This window comes from Nicotiana tomentosiformis, chromosome 12 (assembly GCF_000390325.3).
Source record: "Nicotiana tomentosiformis chromosome 12, ASM39032v3, whole genome shotgun sequence".
Classification (NCBI taxonomy): domain Eukaryota; kingdom Viridiplantae; phylum Streptophyta; class Magnoliopsida; order Solanales; family Solanaceae; genus Nicotiana; species Nicotiana tomentosiformis.
Window position 1 is genome coordinate 84,104,268 of NC_090823.1, and position 22,814 is coordinate 84,127,081.

The 22,814-nt window shown below is 37.3% G+C and overlaps 2 protein-coding genes across 2 annotated transcripts; both read right to left on the minus strand.

Moving 5' to 3' along the window:
* Positions 1 to 985: 985 nt before the first annotated feature.
* On the minus strand, positions 986 to 1,573 carry LOC138902960 (uncharacterized). Its single transcript, XM_070190865.1, has one exon. The coding sequence runs from the start codon at positions 1,571 to 1,573 to the stop codon at positions 986 to 988; it is 588 nt and encodes a 195-aa protein (XP_070046966.1).
* Positions 1,574 to 4,221: 2,648 nt separating this feature from the next.
* LOC104099155 (11 kDa late embryogenesis abundant protein-like) lies at positions 4,222 to 5,445 on the minus strand. The gene is made up of 2 exons (XM_009606069.3): positions 5,268 to 5,445; positions 4,222 to 4,813 (listed from the first exon to the last, which is right to left on the minus strand). The coding sequence occupies exons 1-2, from the start codon at positions 5,352 to 5,354 to the stop codon at positions 4,463 to 4,465; spliced, it is 438 nt and encodes a 145-aa protein (XP_009604364.1). The 5' UTR covers positions 5,355 to 5,445; the 3' UTR covers positions 4,222 to 4,462.
* Positions 5,446 to 22,814: the final 17,369 nt, after the last annotated feature.

Consider the following 22,814-nt stretch of genomic DNA (forward strand, 5'->3'; position numbering starts at 1 on the left):
CTTGATTTTGTCAGGATTTACCTCAATTCCCCTTTGTGAGACAAGGAATCCTAAGAACTTACCTGAACCTACCCTGAACGCACACTTCTCGGGGTTAAGCTTCATATTATGCTCACTCAGGTTGTCAAATGTTTCTTGCAAATACTTCAGGTGGTCGCCTACATTCAAAGACTTAATGAGCATATCGTATATATATACTTCCAAGTCTTTCCTATTTGTTTTTCGAACATCTTATTCATGTGCCGTTGATAAGTGGCTCCGCCATTTTTTTAGCCCGTAGGGCATTACATTGAACAATATGTACCAAAATTCGTTATAAACGAAGTCTTTTCCTAGTCTTCTAGGTTCATCTTGATTTGATTGTACCCAGAATAAGCATCAAGGAAACTCATTAAATCGTGCTCGGCCGTGGCATCAATCATTTGATCGATATTCGACAATGGGAATGAGTCTTTCGGGCATGCCTTATTAAGATCCTTATAATCTACACACATGCAAAATTTATTATTTTTCTTAGGAACTACTACTACATTGGCTAGCCAGTACGGATATCTTACCTCTCGGATTGAACCAATCTTAAGTAAACGGGTTACCTCTTCTTTGACGAATTTATTCCTTGCTTCAGCAATAGGGCACTTCTTTTGCTTTACCAGAGGTATGTTGGGATCCAAGTTTAACTCGTGCACGGCTATCTAAGCCGGGATTCCTGTCATACCCTCGTGCGACCATGCAAAACAATCATCATTAATTTTAAGGAATTCAATAAAAGCATACCTGAGCTCCGGGTGCAGTCCTATTCCCAAATGGAATTTCCTTTCTAGGAATTCTTCGAACAACGCAACTTGCTTTAGTTCTTCTACCATGGACTTGGTCGCGTCCGTCTTTTCTGGTACTTGAAAATACCTTGGTACCTGGTATTGTTCTGAATCTTCTGTCCAGGGCTAACTTCCTCTGGTTCAGGGGCAGGTGCCGGTTCCAGTAATTGCTATGCTGCACGATCCTTTCCTTTTCTATTGGAGATCAAAATTGTATTCATCTCTCTTGCTGTCGGTTGATCACCCCTTATCTTTTTGATCTCCTCGGATGTCGAAAACTTTAACAATTGGTGATATGTTGAAGGCACAACTTTCATATCGTGCAGCAATGGTCTTCCCAAGATGATATTATACCTCATGTCTCTATCTACCACTTCGAAGAGTGTTGTCTTCATTACTCCCTTAACGTTCGTGAGCAGCAAAATTTCTCCCCGAGTTGTCACGGTTGCGAGGTTGAACCCAGCGAGGAGTTTGGTTTTTGGGATAATGCTTCGGGTGAGTTTAGCTTGTTCCAGTACTCTCCATTGTATGATATTAGCTGAACTTCCTGGATCCACTAAAATATGTTTAATTTTAAAATCTAACACATTTAAAGGAATTACCAGTGCGTCATTGTGCGGTAGCAGTAATCCGTCTGCATCTTCGTCCGTAAATGTGATGTCGTCTTCTCGGAGCTTCTTACTATGAGTTATCGATACTTTTATCTTTTTCGCTTCCGAAAAGGTAACCCCATTAATTTCATTCCCTCCGAAGATCATGTTAATCGTTTGGCGTGGGGGTTCTTCTCCTGCTTTCGAGTTGCCCCTGTTCCGACCATAATTGTTTTTAGCTCGTCCCTCACGAATTCTCGGAGGTGAACATTTTTTAACAGTGTTGTCACTTCTTCCTGGAGGTGTCGGCAGTCCCCAGTCCGGTGGCCATTAGTGTCATGATATTCACACCATAAATTGGGATCCCTCCGGCTGGAATCAAATCTCATAGGTCTCGGGAATCGTGCCTCTTTGATATTTCTCATGGCTGATACCAACTCCACCACGCCGACGTTGAAGTTATACTCTAATAACTTTGGGTAAGAAGAATCTCGCGACCCCGAGATTTCTTTATCCTGCAACGATCCGTTGTTCCGGCTACAATCGGTCCTTCTACCAACGGTGAACTTGTCTGCTGTTCGGAAGATCCTGCCATGACCTTCTGTCCGCTCGTATGGCAAAAACCGTCCCCTTGAAGTTCGTCTATCCGTGTCAATATCATCTTTCATTTTTTCTCTATTCTTCTCCCGTCCTTTGGTCGACGATGGAAATCCAACCTGATCGTCTTCGATACTTATTTTTGACTCGTACCGGTTGTGGACATCCGCCCAAGTCGTCGCTTGAAACTCGAGCAGACTTTCCTTCAACTTCCGGGAAGCGTCTAAACTTCTACCAGAGTAAACCTTTAGTGAACGCTTCAGCTGCCCATTCATTCGGGACTACCGGTAGTAACATCCTTTTCTTATAGAACCGGGTAACGAACTCTCGTAATAACTCGGATTCTCCCTGCAAGATCCTGAATATATCGACCTTTCGGGCTTGTACCTTTCTAGCACCGGCATGAGCCTTGATTAATGAATCCGCGAGCATCTCAAAGGAATCTATGGAATTCTCGAAAAATAATGAATACCACGTTAAAGCTCCCCTCGTGAGAGTCTCACCAAATTTCTTTAGCAACACTGATTCAATTTCGTGAGGAGCCAAATAATTTCCTTTCATCGATGTTGTGTAGGTGGTAATGTACTCCTATGGATCTGAGTTCCGTCATACTTCGGCACTTCGGGCATTTTGAGCCACTCCGGGATTAATTCTGGGGCCGCACTCAGCTTGTATGGTAATTGAATATATTTCTTCAAGTTCGGGCTTTTCAATACTGATGACGCGCCCGGAATTTGATCCATGCGGGCATTTACTTCCTTCATGAACCGCAAAAGTTTATCCTTGAACGGATCATTACCGTTGTTGAGGCCGGATCTACTCCCCTCGGCCCTGTCAGAGCCAACCTCTCCCCTAGGAGTGTTATTATCAATTCTCTGCGTCGTCTGGTTCGCGGGAACATCAGGAGGAACTGGATCTCTCCTGTTTGCATTATTTGAGGCACCTGATAGCGCCTGCTTCAGTTCCGTCATAACATGATCGTGTCGCGCGAGATTTCCTAGAATGATTGCCTATTGCTCTTGCAGGACCCATACTGCATCCGCTACATGCTCCTCATCAGCATCATCAAGAGTTTCCTCCCAAACCTGTCGAGGGTACTGTCTGTCATGTACTGGTGTGGCGTCGTTCCCCTCATTGCGAGTGTCACTGATTGAATCCTCTAAATGAGGTTGTTCCCCTTGAATTTCAGGGTTGCGTGTGCCGTTAACAGTGTTATCTGCCATTTTTTGTGATTTTTTGCTAAGACAAAGTGATCAAAACGCGTTAGTAAAAAAGGCAAGGATCAATTTAATTGCACGACTGTCTAGGCCCCACGGTGGGCGCCAAACTATTTACCTGTAAAACGGTACAGTTGAATTTGTGTTTCTTGACAAGTGAATTAATTTGATCCAAAAAATAACGAAATAACTGATGAAATATAAAATACTCAGCCTTAAAATGTAGATGAAATGACAGAGCTGACGAGTCCGAGAATGGGGTTTCCGGGCACGATAATGATGAGATCAAAGAGCGAGAAAGCAAAATTGTATTAAAATTCTGTATATAATGTAGTATAAGTTAGCCAGAAAATTCATGTCCCGTACAATGATCATTGAGCTTATTATTTATAGCTATGAAGAAGGTACTAGCTAGGGTCGTGCCCTTCTTTAATGCCAATTCTGTTTAACGTTATCTTTGTCCTCCTGGCTTAGATTTCACATGTCCCCTTCTTGGGTGGCCACGTGCCATGACATATTTTACCTAATACAATTATCTAAAACATTTTCCCCAAGTCCATTGCTTATTTGCTTATATATTAGCGTTAAACAAAAAGCAAAACTATTCGGGTTTTCCTCTTTCAATATAAGAAAAACCTTTTTCCCCTCCATTTGTTTCTCTTATTCATAGTTAACTAGACAATGGAAAAATGCCCTGCTACATGTAAAATTGTTTCCTAACCCTGTTGAATGTGTCAGTAAATAACCTTATAGTTTATTTTGCTATATCCCCTGGGAACTATGATTTGCCAACAATAATATGTTTGATCAAGTTACTTAACTACATGTATGAATAGCTCTTTCGAGTAAATTTTTAAATTATGACCATACAATGATGAACGAACATCATGAAACACAGCTGAGTCGAGCTGGAAGTCCCATTTGAAGAGGAAAAGAACTTACGGATTGATATAATTAATTACGTAGTAATTTAAAAGTGCAGCTTAACTTTTGGATGAAATATGACAAAGATAAAAATGAAGTTAAATCCAAAGCACGAACAATCTTCCTTCCTATTCCTAACTACTATCGTGTACTGTATTACATAATATAGATACACGACATGATCACAACAAACTAATTTTACAACTTACAGAAAAGAAAAGGACTTTAATCTACCAAAACAAGGAAAAATAAAAACTCACTAGTAACTATTCTTAGCTAGTACTCATTGCAACTACTCCAAAAGCACCTCCAATCCTAATTAAAAGGCAGAATCGGTGGTAGATCCAAGCTGCCCGCCAGTATTAGGACCTTGAACCGTAGCCCTTCCGGTTCCAGTAGTGGTCCCCGGTGGGTTCTGTGTCCCAACCACGCCCGTTGTTGTCCCAGTAGGCGCGGTAGTAGTCCCTTGGGCCCCGGTGGTGTGACCGGGGGCCACACCACCGCTGCTAGCAGTATAAGCTGTAGTTCCTCCGGTGGCGGCTGCTTGTCTCGAGGCCGCGTTCTGCTCCTGCGCCGCCAGCTTATCCATCTCCGCTTGATGGATCCTCTCTTCTTTTTTCTCGGTCGCCATTTGTTTTTCCACTGGATCACGTGTCGTCAATTTCTCCGCCTGTTCAACAAAAGTTAAAAATATATATATAAAAATCTAAACTATACACATTTGAACGCACTAAACTTTTTTTACGCTAATCCGCTATAACAAATTAGTACTCTTATCGTCTCGTATCACGCTTGCTCAGGGCCAGATACAACATACGACACGGCGTATAAATTTATGTGTAGAAAGACACAAAAATAACAATCAACAATAAATATGACCTCGTAACTTTGAAAATACAATGAGTTCAATGCTAAAACCTTAAAGGTTAAAGCATAGATCTTAAATTTTGAATTCCATACTTACTAATTAGTTATCTACTGTTACACGGTTGCAAGTTATGCTTAACTTTGATGGGTAAAAAATTAATATATTTTTAATACACATAACTTAAAATTTTAAATTAATTTTAGGAAAAAAAAAGAATAATTAGAAAAATACTGAAAAGATATATGAAGAAAAAAACCTTCTCTCCGACGACTGCCTTGGTTTTTTCCATGCCAGCCTTAGCCGAAGCGGCAACATTAGCTGCTTTCTCCTTTGCTGCTTGCATCTTCAAATTCCTTTTTAAAATATTCTCTTTATTTTGCTACGCTTTTAACTTCTCAGTTTCTTGATTATGAGTTGCGGAGAACAGAACTGTTCGTTGTGGGGGTCTCATATAAGAAGAGTGATGAGGAGGAGAACGTGGGTGGGGCCATGTGGAATAAAAGTGATACGTGGATTGATATAAGAGTTGGCTGCATGAGTTTATAACACGTATGTAGAGGTTGTCAAAATGCAGCTAACAGATAAGAGCTGCAGTGCGAAAGTAACGGAATCGAACGAATTAGTAAGTTTGGTTATATTTATATACTTAGATATTCTTGCCCGTGCTTCCTAACAATGTAATCCTAGAATGTTGTTGGGACATTATTATTAGGGCGTATTGTTGTTCAAGTTATACATTTTCAGTAGAATATAACTGTAGAAAATTATGAGCACAGTAAAATTTGCATTCACTATTACGTCATTATGTTTATCAATAGTGACGCTGCGATCCACTCTTGAAGTAAGGAAGTTTATCTTGTACATATTTTAATTCATCTCATCAAAAACATTTAACGCCTTCATGTTCAGAAATTAATCGAGGACATTGTAAATTTGAGTAGACTTTAAAAATATTGACAAAATAAACACAAAATTAAAACTTACAATGGAGTGTGATCAATATAGTTTTCCAAATTTGAATGATACAACATATACTCAGAAATATCTATGTTAAATTAATTAGAATGAGCACATTTACACATAAAACAATAATCTAAGCACCCAATAAGCAACAACATAGTAGATCATAATGGTGTTAAAAACCCAACCGGAACCGAAAATCGAACTGTAAAAGTGGATTAATGGATTATTGGTATCGGCTTATCGGTTTAACGGATGGGGAACGGATTGAAATTTTATTGTTAACGGCTTATCGGTTTGGGGGCGGATTATTCAATTTTCTTATCGGCTAAACCGTTAATCCGTTATATATATATATATATATATATATATATATATATATATATATATATATATATATATATATATATATATATATATATATATATTTTATTTTTTTATCCATATGACTTCCATCCTAATGATATAACTTCTTTCAAGTGTCAATTCCCATTAACAAGTGTTGGTCACCAAAATAAATGCCTTTTCTTTTCTATTTTTCCCGGTCACCACTGTATTAAATATAGAAAAAAAGATGTATAGTACAATTTACTCTATTAGAAATTAGAAACCCTAAAATCTAAAATTCTCAATTTCTAATTTCCCTCATATCTCAGAAGTCAAAACCCGACCCTCTCTAGTCTCGCCTCTCCCTCTCGCTTCGCCTCTCACTCTCAGAGTCTCTACTCTCTGAAGTCTGAAGGTTGAGGAAACACTATAGTCAATTCGGTCTGTAGTTGTTTTATACTATTAATTAAGGTAATAATGCATCTCATTAATTCAGTGAATGAATCAGTAACATTTCCAGTCAAGTCACTAAATATCTAATTGCATCATTATTTTTCTAAAAGTCAAAATTCGCCCACCTTCTTTAATTTTTGATATTTTAGCTCATTTTACTCCAAAATACAATACCAAATCTCCTTTGTGGAAAAAACATTCAATCAATTATCTTCCACTTCCTCATCTTAGAAACCTATTTGGTGGATCTGATTAATCATAGTTGCCTCGTCCTGTTTCAAATGACCATTAATTATTATATTACTACCACTATTCATAATTAATGTTACCACAATTGATTGCTGACCTTATCAGTAGTTTGAAGTGTGAAAAAGACGCTCTTAAGTGTGAAAAGATCGTTCTGCAGATGAAGATAGCTGAACTTAAAAATATATTGCAATGGATGTTCATGAGGAAGATGATGATGATGATAATGGAGGGATTGAACTGGAGAGAGGGAATATTCCTGTAAATTGTACAGTTGGAAGGATAATTAAGATGAATAAAAGGAGGCTCAATAAGTGGGTAATGCTCTTGAACGTCGTTGTCGGATTTGTGGCAGTTTGGATGATGAAGTGAGAAGGAGAACATTGGTTTGTTATTGGTAGGAATAGTTTAATTATTGTAAGTTTGTTTTGTTGGAAGTATTTTGGATCATGTAATGTTGTAATGATGAATGTTAAATTTGTTGAAGTTATTAAACGCGACCTTGAATCTATTACGCAACCAAGTAGCTAGTTTATTGATGGACCTAGTGTCTATTATGCAACCTCTGGGTTATGCCTTATGCAATGCTATATTTGATCAAGTTATTAGTACTAGACATATTTTCTACTACGCAACCAAGTAGCTAGTTTATTACTAGACACATTATATTACGCAACTGTCACGACCCAAAATCCGACTAGTCGTGATGGCACCTAACCCATCCCGCTAGGTAAGCCAATTATCAACTATCCAATTCCAATGAATTTAATAAGTCAATTAATTAAAAGAAAATATATGAAACCAATACATTTCCCCAAGAACTGGTTGTACAAATCATGAGCTTCTAAGAATAGAGTTTACAAAGCTGGTATGAAATAATACATCAACTGTTCGAAATGTACATGAACAAATTTTTATAAATCTAAGGCTACCATGAACGAAGAGGCAGCTACAACCGGAACGCAGGTACAACTTCAGATCCAACTCCCAACGAACACAGCAACATCAGCATCCAACATCTGCACGCAAGGTGCAGAAGTGTAGTATGAGTACAACCGACCTCATGTACTCAATAAGTAACAAACATAACCTTAGGTTGAAAGTAGTGACGAGCTTATACCAAGGTCGGGTCCCAACTTCAATAACCAACAATAGTTCATAACATCATAAAACAAGTAATATGAGAAGTAACTCAACAATCAAATGCTCAACAAAAAAACATGATTTCTGAAAATAGTTTTGCCTTTCAAGTACATCAATAAAAACCCAAATCGTTTACCGGAGTTGCCAAGAATATGAATAAGTTTGAAAACAACACTTTTCCCAAAATCCTTTCAATAATAAATAAGATGTTTCACACCAGTGTAAAATAAATGCATCACTATGCCCATCTGCCAACATGTGTGAGAAATCAAGAATGATGTAATATCGTACAACATGAGAAAAAATACATCTTTATGCATGTATGTCATATGTGCATGTCAATGCAATGTATCTCAGATATGAACTCATATGCATAATCTCAGAGTATCAATTCACTCAGTCCTCCCCATCACTCAGTCTTCACAATTACTCAGTCCTCCCAATCGCTCGGCACTCGGCACTCGCACTCAATAGGTACCTGCGCTCACTGGGGGTGTGTACAGACTTCGGAGGGGCTCCTTCAGCCCAACCATTATAATATGCATGGACAACTCACGTGTTGCACGGACAACTCACGTGCTATAGTATCAATATATGTATCTGTACGGACAACCCACGTGCTATAATAAGCCTATAAGTTTTGCTGCAGGCGGGCAGTTCTGATCCACATAATAGTAATAATATATATAAAGCCAACATGGCCTGCTGCGGCGTGCAGCCCGATCCCAAAAATATCCTCACAGTCAGGCCCTCAGCCTCCCTCACTCATCAATCTCTCTAGTCTCTCTCTCTCATGGGCTCACAATATCATGAACATAGATCGAAAATGATAATATAATATATCAATAAATAACAACAGAGACTGAGATATGATATGTAATGAAATGAATATGACTGAGTATGAATTTTCAATTTAAAACAAATAATTCACATCAATATGACCTCTGTGGGTCCCAATAATACTAGTACATAGCCTCAACATGATTTTTAATATGATTCTGAGCTTAATTTCTTTAGCACATAAAACTATATAGAAAATGCCAAGATTATTTGACTACAAAATTCTACGGAAACAATTATGTCACAAGTTCTATGGTGCACGCCCACACGCCCGCCACCTAGCATGTGCATCACCTCCCAACAATTCACATAATACATATATTCAGGGTTCATACCCTCAGCTCCAAGATTAGAAGAGTTACTTACCTCGAACAAGACGAATCCAATGTCGAGTAAGCTAAACAATGCTCAAGAAATTCCATTATGCGCATATCGACTTCCGAACGACTCAAATCTAGCCACAATAATTTGATTCAGTCCACAAAATTTATAGGAATTAATTCCATATCAAAATACTAATATTTTCCCACAAAATCCGAAATTATAGTCCAAAATATTCCGTGGGGCCCGCATCTTGGAATCCGACGAAACTCACAAAATCCGATAATCCATCCAATTACAAGTTCAACCATACTAATTTCACTCAATTCCGATTCCAAATCGATGTTTAAAACTCAAATTTTGTTTTATGAAATTATAGGAATTTCCTTCGATTTCTCTTGAAGATTCGATAATCTTACACCAAAATGAAGATTAATTAATACAATATAATCATAAGAGAGTCAAGAACACTTATCCCAATTTGTATGGAAATATTCCTCTCCAAAATCGCCCAAACCGAGCTCCAAAATTCGAAAATGGGTGAAAATGTCAAACCCTCGAACTTAAAGGATTTCGCCCAGCACTTTCGCATATGCGGTCAAGAGGTGGCACCTGCGACCCTCGCTTTTGCAGAAAAAGGCGCGTATTTGCGAGGCTGGCCGCTTCTGCGATGGCCATGGTCGCACCTGCGATGCTTACTTCTGCGCCTGGACGTTCGATTATGTGATGCCTCCCCAGCCAGCACTCCCTCGCTTCTGCGACTTCATTGTCGCTTTTGCGCCCATCACACCTGTGAGTCCATTTCTGCAGGTACGAAAATACCAGAACCAGCATACCTCCAGAAATTCTTCAACTTCGAACCTTGGTTCGTTAACCACCCGAAATCAACCCGAGGTCCCGGAGACCTTAACCAAACATACCAACAAGTCTTATATCCCAATATAAACTTAGTTGAACTCTCAAATCACTTCAAACAACTTCAAAAATACGAACTACACACGGATTCAAGCCTAATGAACTTCGAAATTTCTAAATTCTACGAACGATACCGAAACCTATCAAATCACGTCCGATTGACCTCAAAATTTGGACCCAAGTCACATTTCACATTACGGACCTATTCCAATTTCCAGAATCGTATTCCGACCCCGATATCAAAAAGTCAACCCCTCGATCAAACTTCCTAAAATTCAACGCTCACCATTTCAAGCCTAATTTCACTACGGACCTTCAAATAATTTTTTGGACACGCTCCTAAGTCCAAAATCACCATACGGAGCTATTGGAATAATCAAAACACTATTCCAGGGTCATTTATATATAAGTCAACATCCGATCACTATTTTAACTTAAGCTTTAAACTTTAGAACTAAGTGTTCCAATTCATTCCAAAACCTCACCGAACCCGAACCAATTACCACGGCAAGTCACACAACAACCAAGTAGATGCCTGTTGTAATATAATAAGAAAGTTCTAAGGAAACAAAAATTACAGCATCAACAGTTAATAAGCAGCAATGTAGTTTCATTACATAGAGATTATATGCAAATATCATAAATTACTACTAGTTCACCCAAAATAAATTTGCCCCATGACCAATACAACTTGAAATTTCAATTAGAAAACTAAGAAGGGTCCATCCTTCCCCTGAAGATATCAACTGCAAATTTTTCCCTGAACAACTCCATTCGCTTGTCATTAAGCTCATCCAGTGGTGTATAAGCTAACAGGAAGTCAATAACCTTCACTGCATATGCTTCACTACTTTCACTACAATAATCAAAGACATAATTAATTATTAAAGAAACCAGAAGAATGAGTAAAATATAATTGATGACACATTTAATTTACCTTTGCTGAATGGCAGGCACATCCATAATACGCTCCCAGGACCATTTCTTCGTAAGTACATCTTGGCCTAAGTCTGCAAACTAGCCAGTTTTCATCAAATCCTAGGCATCAAAATCCTTCACACCTAAAGCTTCATCATCACTGTCCTTTTCTTCTTCAACAATTGTTTTTTCAGAAACTTGTTCTTCCATTTGAGTTTGTGCTGCATTTATGTACAAGTCTTCTTCCTCCTTCTCATCAACACCCTCTAATACTAACCTACTTGAAATAGATTTTTTTACTAATAGGTATGTCCTCGTCAACTAATCTAAATTTTGATCTTGTTCTTTTTTTACTAATAGACTTTGATGGCTCTTTGTTCTTTTTTCTCCTATCACGTTTAGAAATCTCAGCATTTTCGTTACTAGGGGATGCTTTAGAAGTATCTACTTTTCGTTTTCTAGTAGCAATTTTTGAAGGCTCAGCAATTGCTTTACTTAGCGATGCTTCTTTTTCTGCATTTTCTTCCCTGTTTGAAAGCTTTGAAGGTTGTGAAGGCTTTGTCAAAGGAATATGTTTCTTAGCAGCTGATTTCCTCCTCATGTTACCTACATGAAAATATGCAATGTCACATTTAATAATTTTAAACTTATGATCAGAATAAGAAAAATAAACCCCAATTGCAACAAACATCTATGACCAAAAAATAATCAACCACAGGTTTATCAATAAACATTAGGGCGGCAGTTATCACGAAATTCTAATATACAGAGCACAAAGGTAGTCCAAGAAGTAAATATAACCACCCACTCCATATAAGATATGATTATTCACAACCCAATCGATCTTGAACATGAACATGAATGAATCACTCTACAAAACCCGAAATAAAAAATGTAAGAAACGAAAAAAGAAGAATTTAGGATTTACCAACATTGACGTATTCTCAGCTTTAATACAGTGATTGATGGGTCTATAGAGATGATTACACCCAAAATCGAAGCTTGCTTTTTGTCTCGTCCCGCCGAAAACCACCTTGGTCGATAGGGTTAAGTGACAGAGAGAAGAGAGAGCAGAGAGAGTAGAGAGATGAGAGAGAAATTGGGCCGAAAAATGAGAGAGGTATAATGTTTTTAAACTTTATATGTGACCCACAAGTTTTTAATATGTTAAAAAGGTCTCATTCACCCTAGCCCACTCATTTAACCATTTTCCAACCCAAAAGAAATTGAGAAAGAAAATGGGAGGTCATTTGACCAATTCAAGTGTGAGAAGGTCTTCTTGACAATTCCCTCTAGAATGCATGTAATTCTTTCGTACCACTCAATTTCTATAATTTTACTCCTACATAAACAACAAACGAAAATGTTAAAAGGAAACTTCAAAACATTATAAAAGTACATCTATCAACTAGCTAGGAGTACGGGTCAAGATCCCCTCGAATGATACATTCTCGATAAGACACGAAGGAAGCTCCATTGCTAGGTTTTTATATGTTTATGATACAAGAATGTACTAAATTTCCTTTTACATTGAAAGGCTTGATATTGCTAAGTGTATTTTGGCCTTCTTTCTTTGTGAATCGTTGTTTTATGCAGTATGGAGAGCCATTAGTGAGACTATGCTAGTGTCACGATCCAAAATACTATCAAGTCGTGATGGCACCTAACCCAAATCCTCTAGACAATTAGCCAACTAACATAAAATATTATCCAACCCGAAGATCATCAACAAATACAGAAATAAGAATACAAATTTAGAAACAACTACCCTAAAATTCGGAAGCACAAGTCATGAACTATGATTTAAAATTTACAACGTCGGCAAGAAGAAATACATCATCTGTTTGGAAGTTACATAAACATAAATATCAATCCTATAATACCATGAAGAAGATGATAGTAGATGGATGGAACGTTGTAGTCTTCAATGCTCGTCCTCAAACTCCGCAGTTGCTTCGCTCCAAATATCTGCATGCAAGGTACAGAAGTGTAGTATGAGTACAACCGACCTCATGTACTCAATAAGTATCTTGATTAACCTCAGTGAAGTAGTGGCGATTCTATAAGTCAAAATTAATATACCTATGCAGTTTATAAGTATAAAAAATAATATGAAAAAAATAACCAGAAACAAGTCATGAAATAATAAACATCGACGATATGGTACAATTTGAAAGAAAAAAATGACAACACGCTTTTCTAACATTCCAGGTCAAAGATATTTACTAATATACCAAATGCATATACAGAAGAAGATATACACTCAGTAGCACTAACTCAACAATTTCTACACGAATGTGAGGAGTCTTTACATAAATAAAGTCAAGTTCTATCAATTACCGATAACTATATACGAATACCCTTGCATGAGCCATGTGTCAGGGTGAAAGAGACTCTTACTTTACATCAACCTGGCACCTTACAAGTGTCTAACAGTTCATTAATTAGTATCATGCATATGTAAAGAGATATATGAAAGCATATGGAGGAATGCGCATATAGGTTGCAAGTATGAATGCATAGTTATACATATTCCATATCAACAGCTCAATTCAGCAAATTACATTATTGTTGCAGCGAGAAACCCGATTCGATCACAATATTATTATGGTGTGTAACTCGATCCTACGGCCTGATTGTGTGGTATGCATCCGGTCCAATTACAATATTGTACGGCGCAGCAGCCAATCCTATTGTATCAATCAGCACGAAAACAGTAACAATCAAATCAACAACCCATCAAGGTAACCGTAACAATCAAGGCAGAAGGTATATATGTAGTAACAACAACAAAAATAGAAGACATATACGTAACAGTAACAAACCAGGTTGCCTGCACACATATGATAGAAAAAATTAATTAGAAGATAAATATGTAACAGTAATAAACTAAGTGAAAAGTATAGATGTAAAGCTGACAAACCAAGTAAAAAATATAGATGCGATAGTAACAAACCAAGTATGAAACATAGATGTAATGGTAACGAACAGAGTAGGAAACATAGATGTAATAATAATAAACAAAATAGGTAATATATATGCAACGGTAACAAACCAAGTAGGAAACATAGATGTGATAGCAACAAACAAGATAGAAAAGCATGTAGGAGCAACCAAGGCAGAAGGCATGTATGTATCTAAGAAACACATTAATATAACGTAAAGTTCAACTCTCGTCCTCTCCGTACGGAGACAATCAACGTGCCAATCTCATATCAAACCGCACCAAATATCCATCGTGCCAATATCATATCAATCGCACGAAAATACCCACCGTGCCAAATATCGCCCTAAGACTCCAATCATAATCTTTAGTATTAATAAAGAAGCTCAAGTAGCACAAGAATAACAGGTATAGATAGATATGTGCTCATGATATAAGGCATGACTACAGTCAAATCATGTATATCAAAAATTTAATGAATCATACTCATTGAAGATGTTATAGGCCTAAGTGTGATTTCTAGCATGGATAATTGCACTCATTTAATTTTAGAAGCAAATGAAACATGAGTCAAGAAGATCACAAAGTTTAACAAGGCACAAAAATATCTAATCTACCCCAAACATGTATAACTCTGGCACATGCATATATGCTTGTCACCTCGCATATGTGTCATCGCCGCATATAGAAAATCAGATCATTTATTAGGAAAAATTTTCTCAAACCAAAGCTAGGCGCAAGACACTTACCTCATTGCGTAGCAAGTTCAATAACCCAATACCGCTTTTCCTAGAAGTACTCCTCAAAACGGTTAAAATCTAGTCAAATATTATCTAAGAAAATCAAATAATGCTAAAGAAAATATTCTCAATTAATAAAGGTTTAATCTTGATGCAAACCCAAAAGTCAACGGACCCACATGGTCGAAATCCGAAATCAAGACTAAATCTCGATGACTCATAAACCCAAGAGTCCAAATATATAACTAGTTTCAAGATTTGGCCTCAAATTGAGGTCCAAATTCCCAAAATTAGCTCTTTAAGATCAAAGCCAAAAGTCATTTTTTACACTTTAAATCCTAGATTTAGGGATAAAAATATATGAGGAATTATGATATATAATCAAAACTAAGCTAAAAATACTAATCTTAAATTTTGGGGTGAAAATCCCTCCAAAAGTCGGCTCCTCCCGAGGTCTAGGTCTTAAGAATGGTGAAAAATGGCCAAATTTTCGATTTCCAGCATTTAAATATTTGTTGTCAGGGCCTTCATAGCGATCACGATCTAGCTCTCGTGTTCGAAAAATCCAGTGTTTGGAAGCATCGCGTTCACGACACTGGCGTCACGTTCGTGAGGTCAATTCCCTCCAAAGCTTCGTGTTCGCATGGCTAGCCCCCCTCCCCACAACCTTTGCATTCACAACCTTCTTCTCGCGTTCGCGAAGAAGGAATCCCGTCCCAAAATGCTCTAAGCTGCAATGTTGACCGAAATGGTCTGAAACCATCCCGAAATTCACACGAGCTCTTAGAAACCCCATCCCATCATTACAACAAGTCTATACGCCTAACACGAACTCGCTCGTAAGCTCAAAACATAAAAAAACAATATTAAAAATTAAGAATTAAGCATCAAAACTCAAAGATTCAAATATTCATGAACTCAAATTTCTAACTTTCAACTATAAACGCCGAAACGACCTCGGATCACCCGAGACCCAAATCAAAACCAAGCATACGTACACGTCTAAAATCCTCCTATGAAGTTAATGGAACTATCAAATCACCAATCTGAAATCGTTTCCTCACAAGTCAAATATTGGTCATCTCTGTTAACTTAAAGCTTCCAAAATGAGAATTCTTCTTTTGAAACACTTATGAGCTTCTCGAAGATCAATACCAACCGCATATGAAAGACATAAAATATTAAATGAACCTACTCAAATTCTCGAATCGCAAAACAGAGCAGTTGAGCTCAAAACGGTCAATTGGGTCGTTACACTCTTCCACACTTAAATATATATTTGTCCTCAAACATTCCAAGAGTCGTTCCAAAACTATCAAATATCTGAATAAACTCATCATATACATTCCCACTGATGATCTCATGTCACCCCTTACATTCCAGTCTACCAATACCTCTCAACTGAAGATATTCTCTCCCAACCCCCGCTTGTAAGCCTTCAAACTCAACTTCAACATCCGAAACTTCCTTTCAAAACCTGATTCTCAAAACTACCTCTATTGTATCGACCTCCATAACTTCTACCAAGTTATAAATGAACTATCAAAATACAACCACATAATACATCACATTTTATTCACATCTATCATATTTTATTCACATCTTTAGCCCCACATCTTGGTCATAACACTACTCGTAGCCAAACTTATTACCAGTCAAATGCCCCAACTAACTCAACATATTCTCATTCCAATCCTTCACAACACTTTTAATGATAAAAACATGTAGAAACTTGTAACCGCGTATCATACCAACAAGTAATGGATTTCTCGCTTCCGATATGCCGCTGCCAAATTTTGAGTTGTTCAATGGTATTCTTCTTCTAAATATACTCTATCCAAATTCGATCACGCTAATTCTATATCCTCTAACTTCGTCTCACTCAGTACAAGCTTTTCAACTGACAAGTCACACTAAATTCCACATGGAATCTCATGCGATGCAATACGTACACCATACAAGCAATAACCCAAGCACGATGAATAATAGTAAGAGAATCAAATAGGAGAACTATAAGGTGAGGCTAACAAATATGGCAAACAAATCATAATCGTATGAGCCATTTCTATAAAGGAGAAGCAACGTACATGAAATAAGGACCATGAATCACATCCAAACATAGTGCCATTGCAACGTGCAACCCAATACAATATGATACTTGCAGCGTGCAACCCGATCTAAACATATCAATCAACATGGGAACGCTCGGGGAACGATAATTCTCATATTCACAAAACACATGTGCATCAATATCAAGTAAGGTAGATTACATAAATATAACTATGGGGAGATGAATAAGCATAATTCACTATGAAAAAAGTAAGCACGACTAAAGTATAATACGCAAATCAATATTTCAAGAGTCATCTCACTCGTATGTTGCCACCAGGCCTAAACATGACCACAACATATGTGTGAATAATCAAGCAGTCTCACAATCCATCATAGTATAAGAGAATAACTCATGAAACGGACCAGAGCACGAATAAGGCTAATTCCACCCGATGAAACATTCATACTAAATTGTAACGACCCGATCGTTTTGAGCTTTAAGGTTCTGTTCAGTAGTTCGAGGTCTTGAATGACTTCATGTTGTATATTATGACTTGTGTACATGGTTGTATTGGATTTTCAGATGATTCAGAATGAATTTGGATGAGTGATTCTCACCTTAGAAGCTTAAGTTGAAAATGTTGATCGAGGTTTGACTTTTGTTGAAATGACCATGTAGCGGTGTTTTAATGGCTCCAATAGGTTTATATCATGATTTTAGACTTGGGCGTATGACCGGAATTGAATTCGGAGGTCCGTAGGTAGATTTTTGTTGTTTTGCCGAAAGTTGGCAATTTAAAGGCTTAGAATTTTTACAAGTTTGACGGTAGGTTGACTTCATAACTATTGTGTTTGTATTTCTATTTCGGGACTTGGAATAAGTCCGTTTTGTCATTTGGAACTTGTTCGCAAAGTTTGGCGTCATTCTGAGTTGATTTGATAGGAATCAGACGCGCGATTGTGTTTTTAGAAGTTCTTAAGTTTCACGTTGAATTCATGTATTTTGAGGTCCGATTCATGATTTCAGATGTTATCTTGATGATTTGATCGCACGAGTGAGTTCGTGTTATATTTTTAGACTTGTGTTGATGTTTGATTTGGAGCCCCGAGGGCTCGGGTGAGTTTCGGACGCGTTGCAGAGTGTTTGATAGAGTTTGAGTGTCACGACCCGAAATCTCACCCGTCGTGGTGGCGCCTATCTCAATACTAGGCAAGCCTACAATATCAATAACCCACAATTTCTTTTAAATACGGAAAAATATAATAATTAAGTTTAATAGAAAATCCCACAAATACTGGATATAAATACACTACCAAAACCCGGTGTCACTGAGTACATGAGCAACTAAATGATAACGCAGTCCGACTAATAAAAACATTGTCTGAAAATATAGAATAGTATAAAAATTGAAAAGAAAGAGAGTCAAGGTCTGCGGACGCCAAGCAGCTACCTCGATAGTCTCCAATAGATAAAGCTCCGAAAAACTAGCAACCACCGCATCCAGAAGTACCTGGATCTGCACACGAGGTACAAGGTGTAGTATGAGTACAACCAACTCAGCAAGTAACAATATCAAATAAAGAACTGAATATAGTGACGAGCTTCACAACTAAGTCCAATTATAGAAATTTCCAACTTAAGAAGGTAGGCATGCTTTCAAGTTCAACATTTAAAACTCAAACAGTAGTTTCATATCAAATTCGACTGAAACAGAAGATAATGTCTTTCAGAAATTTCCAAAAAACAGTGATATATGACAATTGAAGTGCAGCAATAATGAAATCAATGCATCCTCTCAGAGCAACATTCACTCAGTCCTCCCATTCACTCCAACCACATAATCACTCTTTCCTCACAGTCACTCATTCCTCTCAGTCACTCAGCACTCGCACTCAGTAGATACATGCATTCACTGGGGGTGTGTACAGACTCCGGAAGGACTCCTTCAGCCCAAGCTCTATAACAAGCCAATCATGGCATAAATCAATAAAACATGTTACGACGTGTAGCCCGATCCCATAAATATCCTCACAATTAGGCCCTCGGCCTCATTCAGTCATCAACCTCTCCAGTCTCTCGGGCTCTCAAAAATCATGATAAGCAACCCAACAACAATGATATGACGCATCAATAATGAACAAGAGAGACTGAGATGTAATATACAAGTAAAATCGTGACTGAGTATAAAATAGTAATTTAACAAATAATTCAACATGTACACGACCTCTGTGGGTCCCAACAATGTAACACATGGTTTAAACATGATTTATATTTCAATTTCCCCAATACGTGGAAAAGTGTACGGGTAGCAATAATTTATTCAACAACACAGATCCATGGAATTGACCAAGTCACAATTCCTACGGTGCACACCCACATGCCCGTCACATATCATGTGCGTCACCTCAAAACAATCACATAACACATAATTCGTGGTTTCATATTGTTACACCTTAAAAACGTTCGAAGTAATTAAGCGCTATTAAGAAAGTTAATGTGCGCTAATTATATTATTTTATGTGTAGACGAGGACTATTATATGAATAATATCAATTTATCATGTTAATATATGTATGATATGCATTAAGAATGGTCTATGGTCTAAGAAGAACCCCAAGGCTAAGTCAAGTTGAAAATTTTATGATGGGATAAAATTTCAAGTGAGTTCGCATAAGATCTAACTTCAAACAAGCATAACTCTCAAGATATGCAGAGTTATATGGTGTATAAACTATCAAATTAAATTTCTTTGAGTCTAGTTTCCAACGCGTCAAACCGTTTGTCATTTGGATATGTATACAGAAAGTTATGTCCATTTTACTAGACTTGTGTCATATGCACGCCCAGATGCGCGGCCGCGTATATTTGAGACTTTCTGCCTCAGGTGTCCGGCCGATACGCGGCCACTTGCCCAGGGGCGCAGCTGCGCACGTAGGAGCTCATTTAATAACCCCAAGTCCGGGTAGAGAGATGGGTTAAGTCATTTTTGAGCAAAAATTCGGATGTTTTAGAGAGAAGGGAGAGTGTTTTAGAGAGAGAGAAAACCCTAGACTAATTATTCATCAAGTCTTGCTCAAATCTTGGAAGATTAACAAGAAAATCTCACAAGTTCTTCATCTAAGAGATAAGGTTCCTTACCCTAGTTTTCAATTTCGAATTTGGGAAGAAGATGATTGATTAGGAGTGTGATTCTTGGGTATGAGAGTATTATTTATACATGCATGTATCAATAAGATTTGTGGAAGTAGAAAAACCTTGTGGTTAAATTTGCACACCTAGTGTTTGATAAAATGCTCAAACGAGCTGAGATCATGAATATCTTCCTAATAATGGTTCAGTTTTGTTATGTCTCAAAATAGATTGGGATTGCTAAGAATTCCAGAACATTTTAGAGTTAAGGAAGCTCGATTGAGGTATGTTGGCTAAACTTTCTCTCTTGGAATCGAACTCCATAATGTCCCCGTGAGTTTTAAAGTATGGGTTGCGTATTAAAATGTTGTGTCTTTGAATCGTATTTCAAATGAAAGCTAGTATGCCAAATTGTGTGAGAGAATCTCAATATTCTTAAGACTCTTAATTGCTCGTATGTGTACCTAAAGTCTTGATTGAAAATGTCTTATTGTTGATAACCTATAAAGATGGTTGGAAGTGAAATAAGTGAATTGGGGATATAAAGTGTGGTCAACGTGCCAATAGTAAAAGTTATAATTGTGGCTAATAGAGCCAATGAAATAAAATGATATGTGAAATATGATGATGAGTATCGAAAGTAATGAAATGAAAGTATGGAATATAAGATACGGTCGCCGTGCCATGAATGAAAAATATTATGTATGGCAAAAAGGGAGCCAATGAAATAATGATGTTGTAAGTAATTGAAAGTACTAATGAAGTGATAGTATGAACATGAAATGTGGTTGTTCGCCTAAATGAGAATTATGAGGTGTTGTATGTCCCAATGGTTTCAACTACAGTTGTATGTTTCTGAAATAATGTATGTAAATGACTTCGATGTTAAGTCCTCAAGAATTATGAACTTAGCTAATGACCTCAAGATGTCAAGTGGGTGAATAACGAGATGGAAGGGAGATGTCCTATGCTAAATGATGATGAACCTTAAGAAAAGAAATTAGGCTTATGTGCCATTAAAATTGACTTATTGATTCACCATGCATGTGCTAATGTAATGTGCTATGTTTCTCCATGATGAGCATGAACATGAAGTGTTCCAATTATCAGGGATCTTACGACCTTAATATAATGTTAATCATGTCGCTTTGAGTTTATACATGGTTATATGCATAATGATGTGTTATGAACCCTATGGACGGTCTATGAAATGCATAGGTATATTGTGTTATGAAATCCTATGGACGGTCTATGAAACACATAGGTATATTGTGTTATAGGTATATTGTATTATGAAATCCCATGGACGGTCTATGAAACGCATAGGTATATTGTGTTATGAAATCCTGTGGACGGTCTATGAAACACATAGGTATATCGTATTATGAAATCATGTGAACGGTCTATGAAACGCACATGTGTATTGTGTAAGTAACACTGTGAACGGTCTATGAAACGCACAGGTGTATTGTGTAAGTAAACACTTTGAACGGTCTATGAAACACACAGGTGTATTGTATAAGTAAATACTGTGAACGGTCTATGAAACGCACATGTGTATCGTATGGTATATGTGAATCCTCTGAACGGTCTATGAAATACATAGGTATATTATGTTATGAAATCCTGTGGACGGTCTATGAAACGCATAGGTATATAGTGTTATGAAATCCTGTGAACGGTCTATAAAACGCACAGGTGTATTGTATAAGTAAACGCTGTGAACGGTCTATGAAACACACAGGCGTATTGTGTAAGTAACACTATGAACGGTTTATGAAACGCACAAGTGTATTGTGTAAGTAACACTGTGAACGGTCTATGAAACGCACGAGTCTATTGTGTAAGTAAACACTGTGAATGGTCTATGAAACACACAGGTGTATTGTATAAGTAAACACTGTGAATGGTCTATGAAATGCACAGGTGTATAATATGGTATATGTGAATCCTATGAACGGTCTATGAAACACACAGGTTTATTGTGTAAGTAAACACTGTGAACGGTCTATGAAATGCACATGTGTATCGTATGGTATATGTGAATCCTATGAACGGTCTATGAAACGTATAGGTGTATTGTGTATGAAATTATATGAACGGTCTATGAAAAGCATAGGTGTATAATATGTGAACACTAGGGACGGTCTATGAAATTCACAGGGGTAAGATAAGAGAGGGATATGGACGGTCAAGTAAGACACATTATCAATGCAGATATTATGAGCCATTTTCATTGGCCTTGTTTGTAAATGTTGTTTCAATTACTTTATATTATGTGTTCCGCGTATAGATCATATGGCTCGGTTGACCCTAAAAGAAGTTTAGAATGATGCAAGTATAATAAGGCTTGATATTTCAACCTATGTGATATTTTGTAGTCTTTTGATGTACTTTAATGAAAGAAATATGAAATGCTATGATTGATATAAAAATAAAGGGTTTGATGTCTCGAATAAGAAAGCCTAGCCGATCAGGTCGTGATCGGACTCCATGCTGAGAGGACGGTGGTATTGATATTGTGAACAATGATAATGTGAACAATGGAATATTAATGCTAAAAACAATCTCCCAATGTGAGATATGGAAATTAATTTGAACACTGTCTTGACCCTAAATTGAGGTTTGTTGTTGATTAAGGCTTTCATTTATATTATGATATTCTTGTTTGTATTAATTGTTCTATTGAGAGGGTGTTTTGTTAAACATACTAGTACTATTCGACAGTACTAACGTCCCTTTTGCCGGGGGCGTTGCATCTTTTAATGGATGCAGGTAAACTTCTACATGATGATATGGATCTTTGGTAGGGAT

Coding starts and splice junctions, on each gene's coding strand:
- LOC138902960 (XM_070190865.1), bottom strand. CDS start 1,573: ATGATCTTCGGAGGGAATGAAATTAATGGGGTTACCTTTTCGGAAGCG.
- LOC104099155 (XM_009606069.3), bottom strand. CDS start 5,354: ATGCAAGCAGCAAAGGAGAAAGCAGCTAATGTTGCCGCTTCGGCTAAG. Junction 4,814..5,267: donor AGGCAGTCGTCGGAGAGAAG/GTTTTTTTCTTC, acceptor TTTGTTGAACAG/GCGGAGAAATTGACGACACG.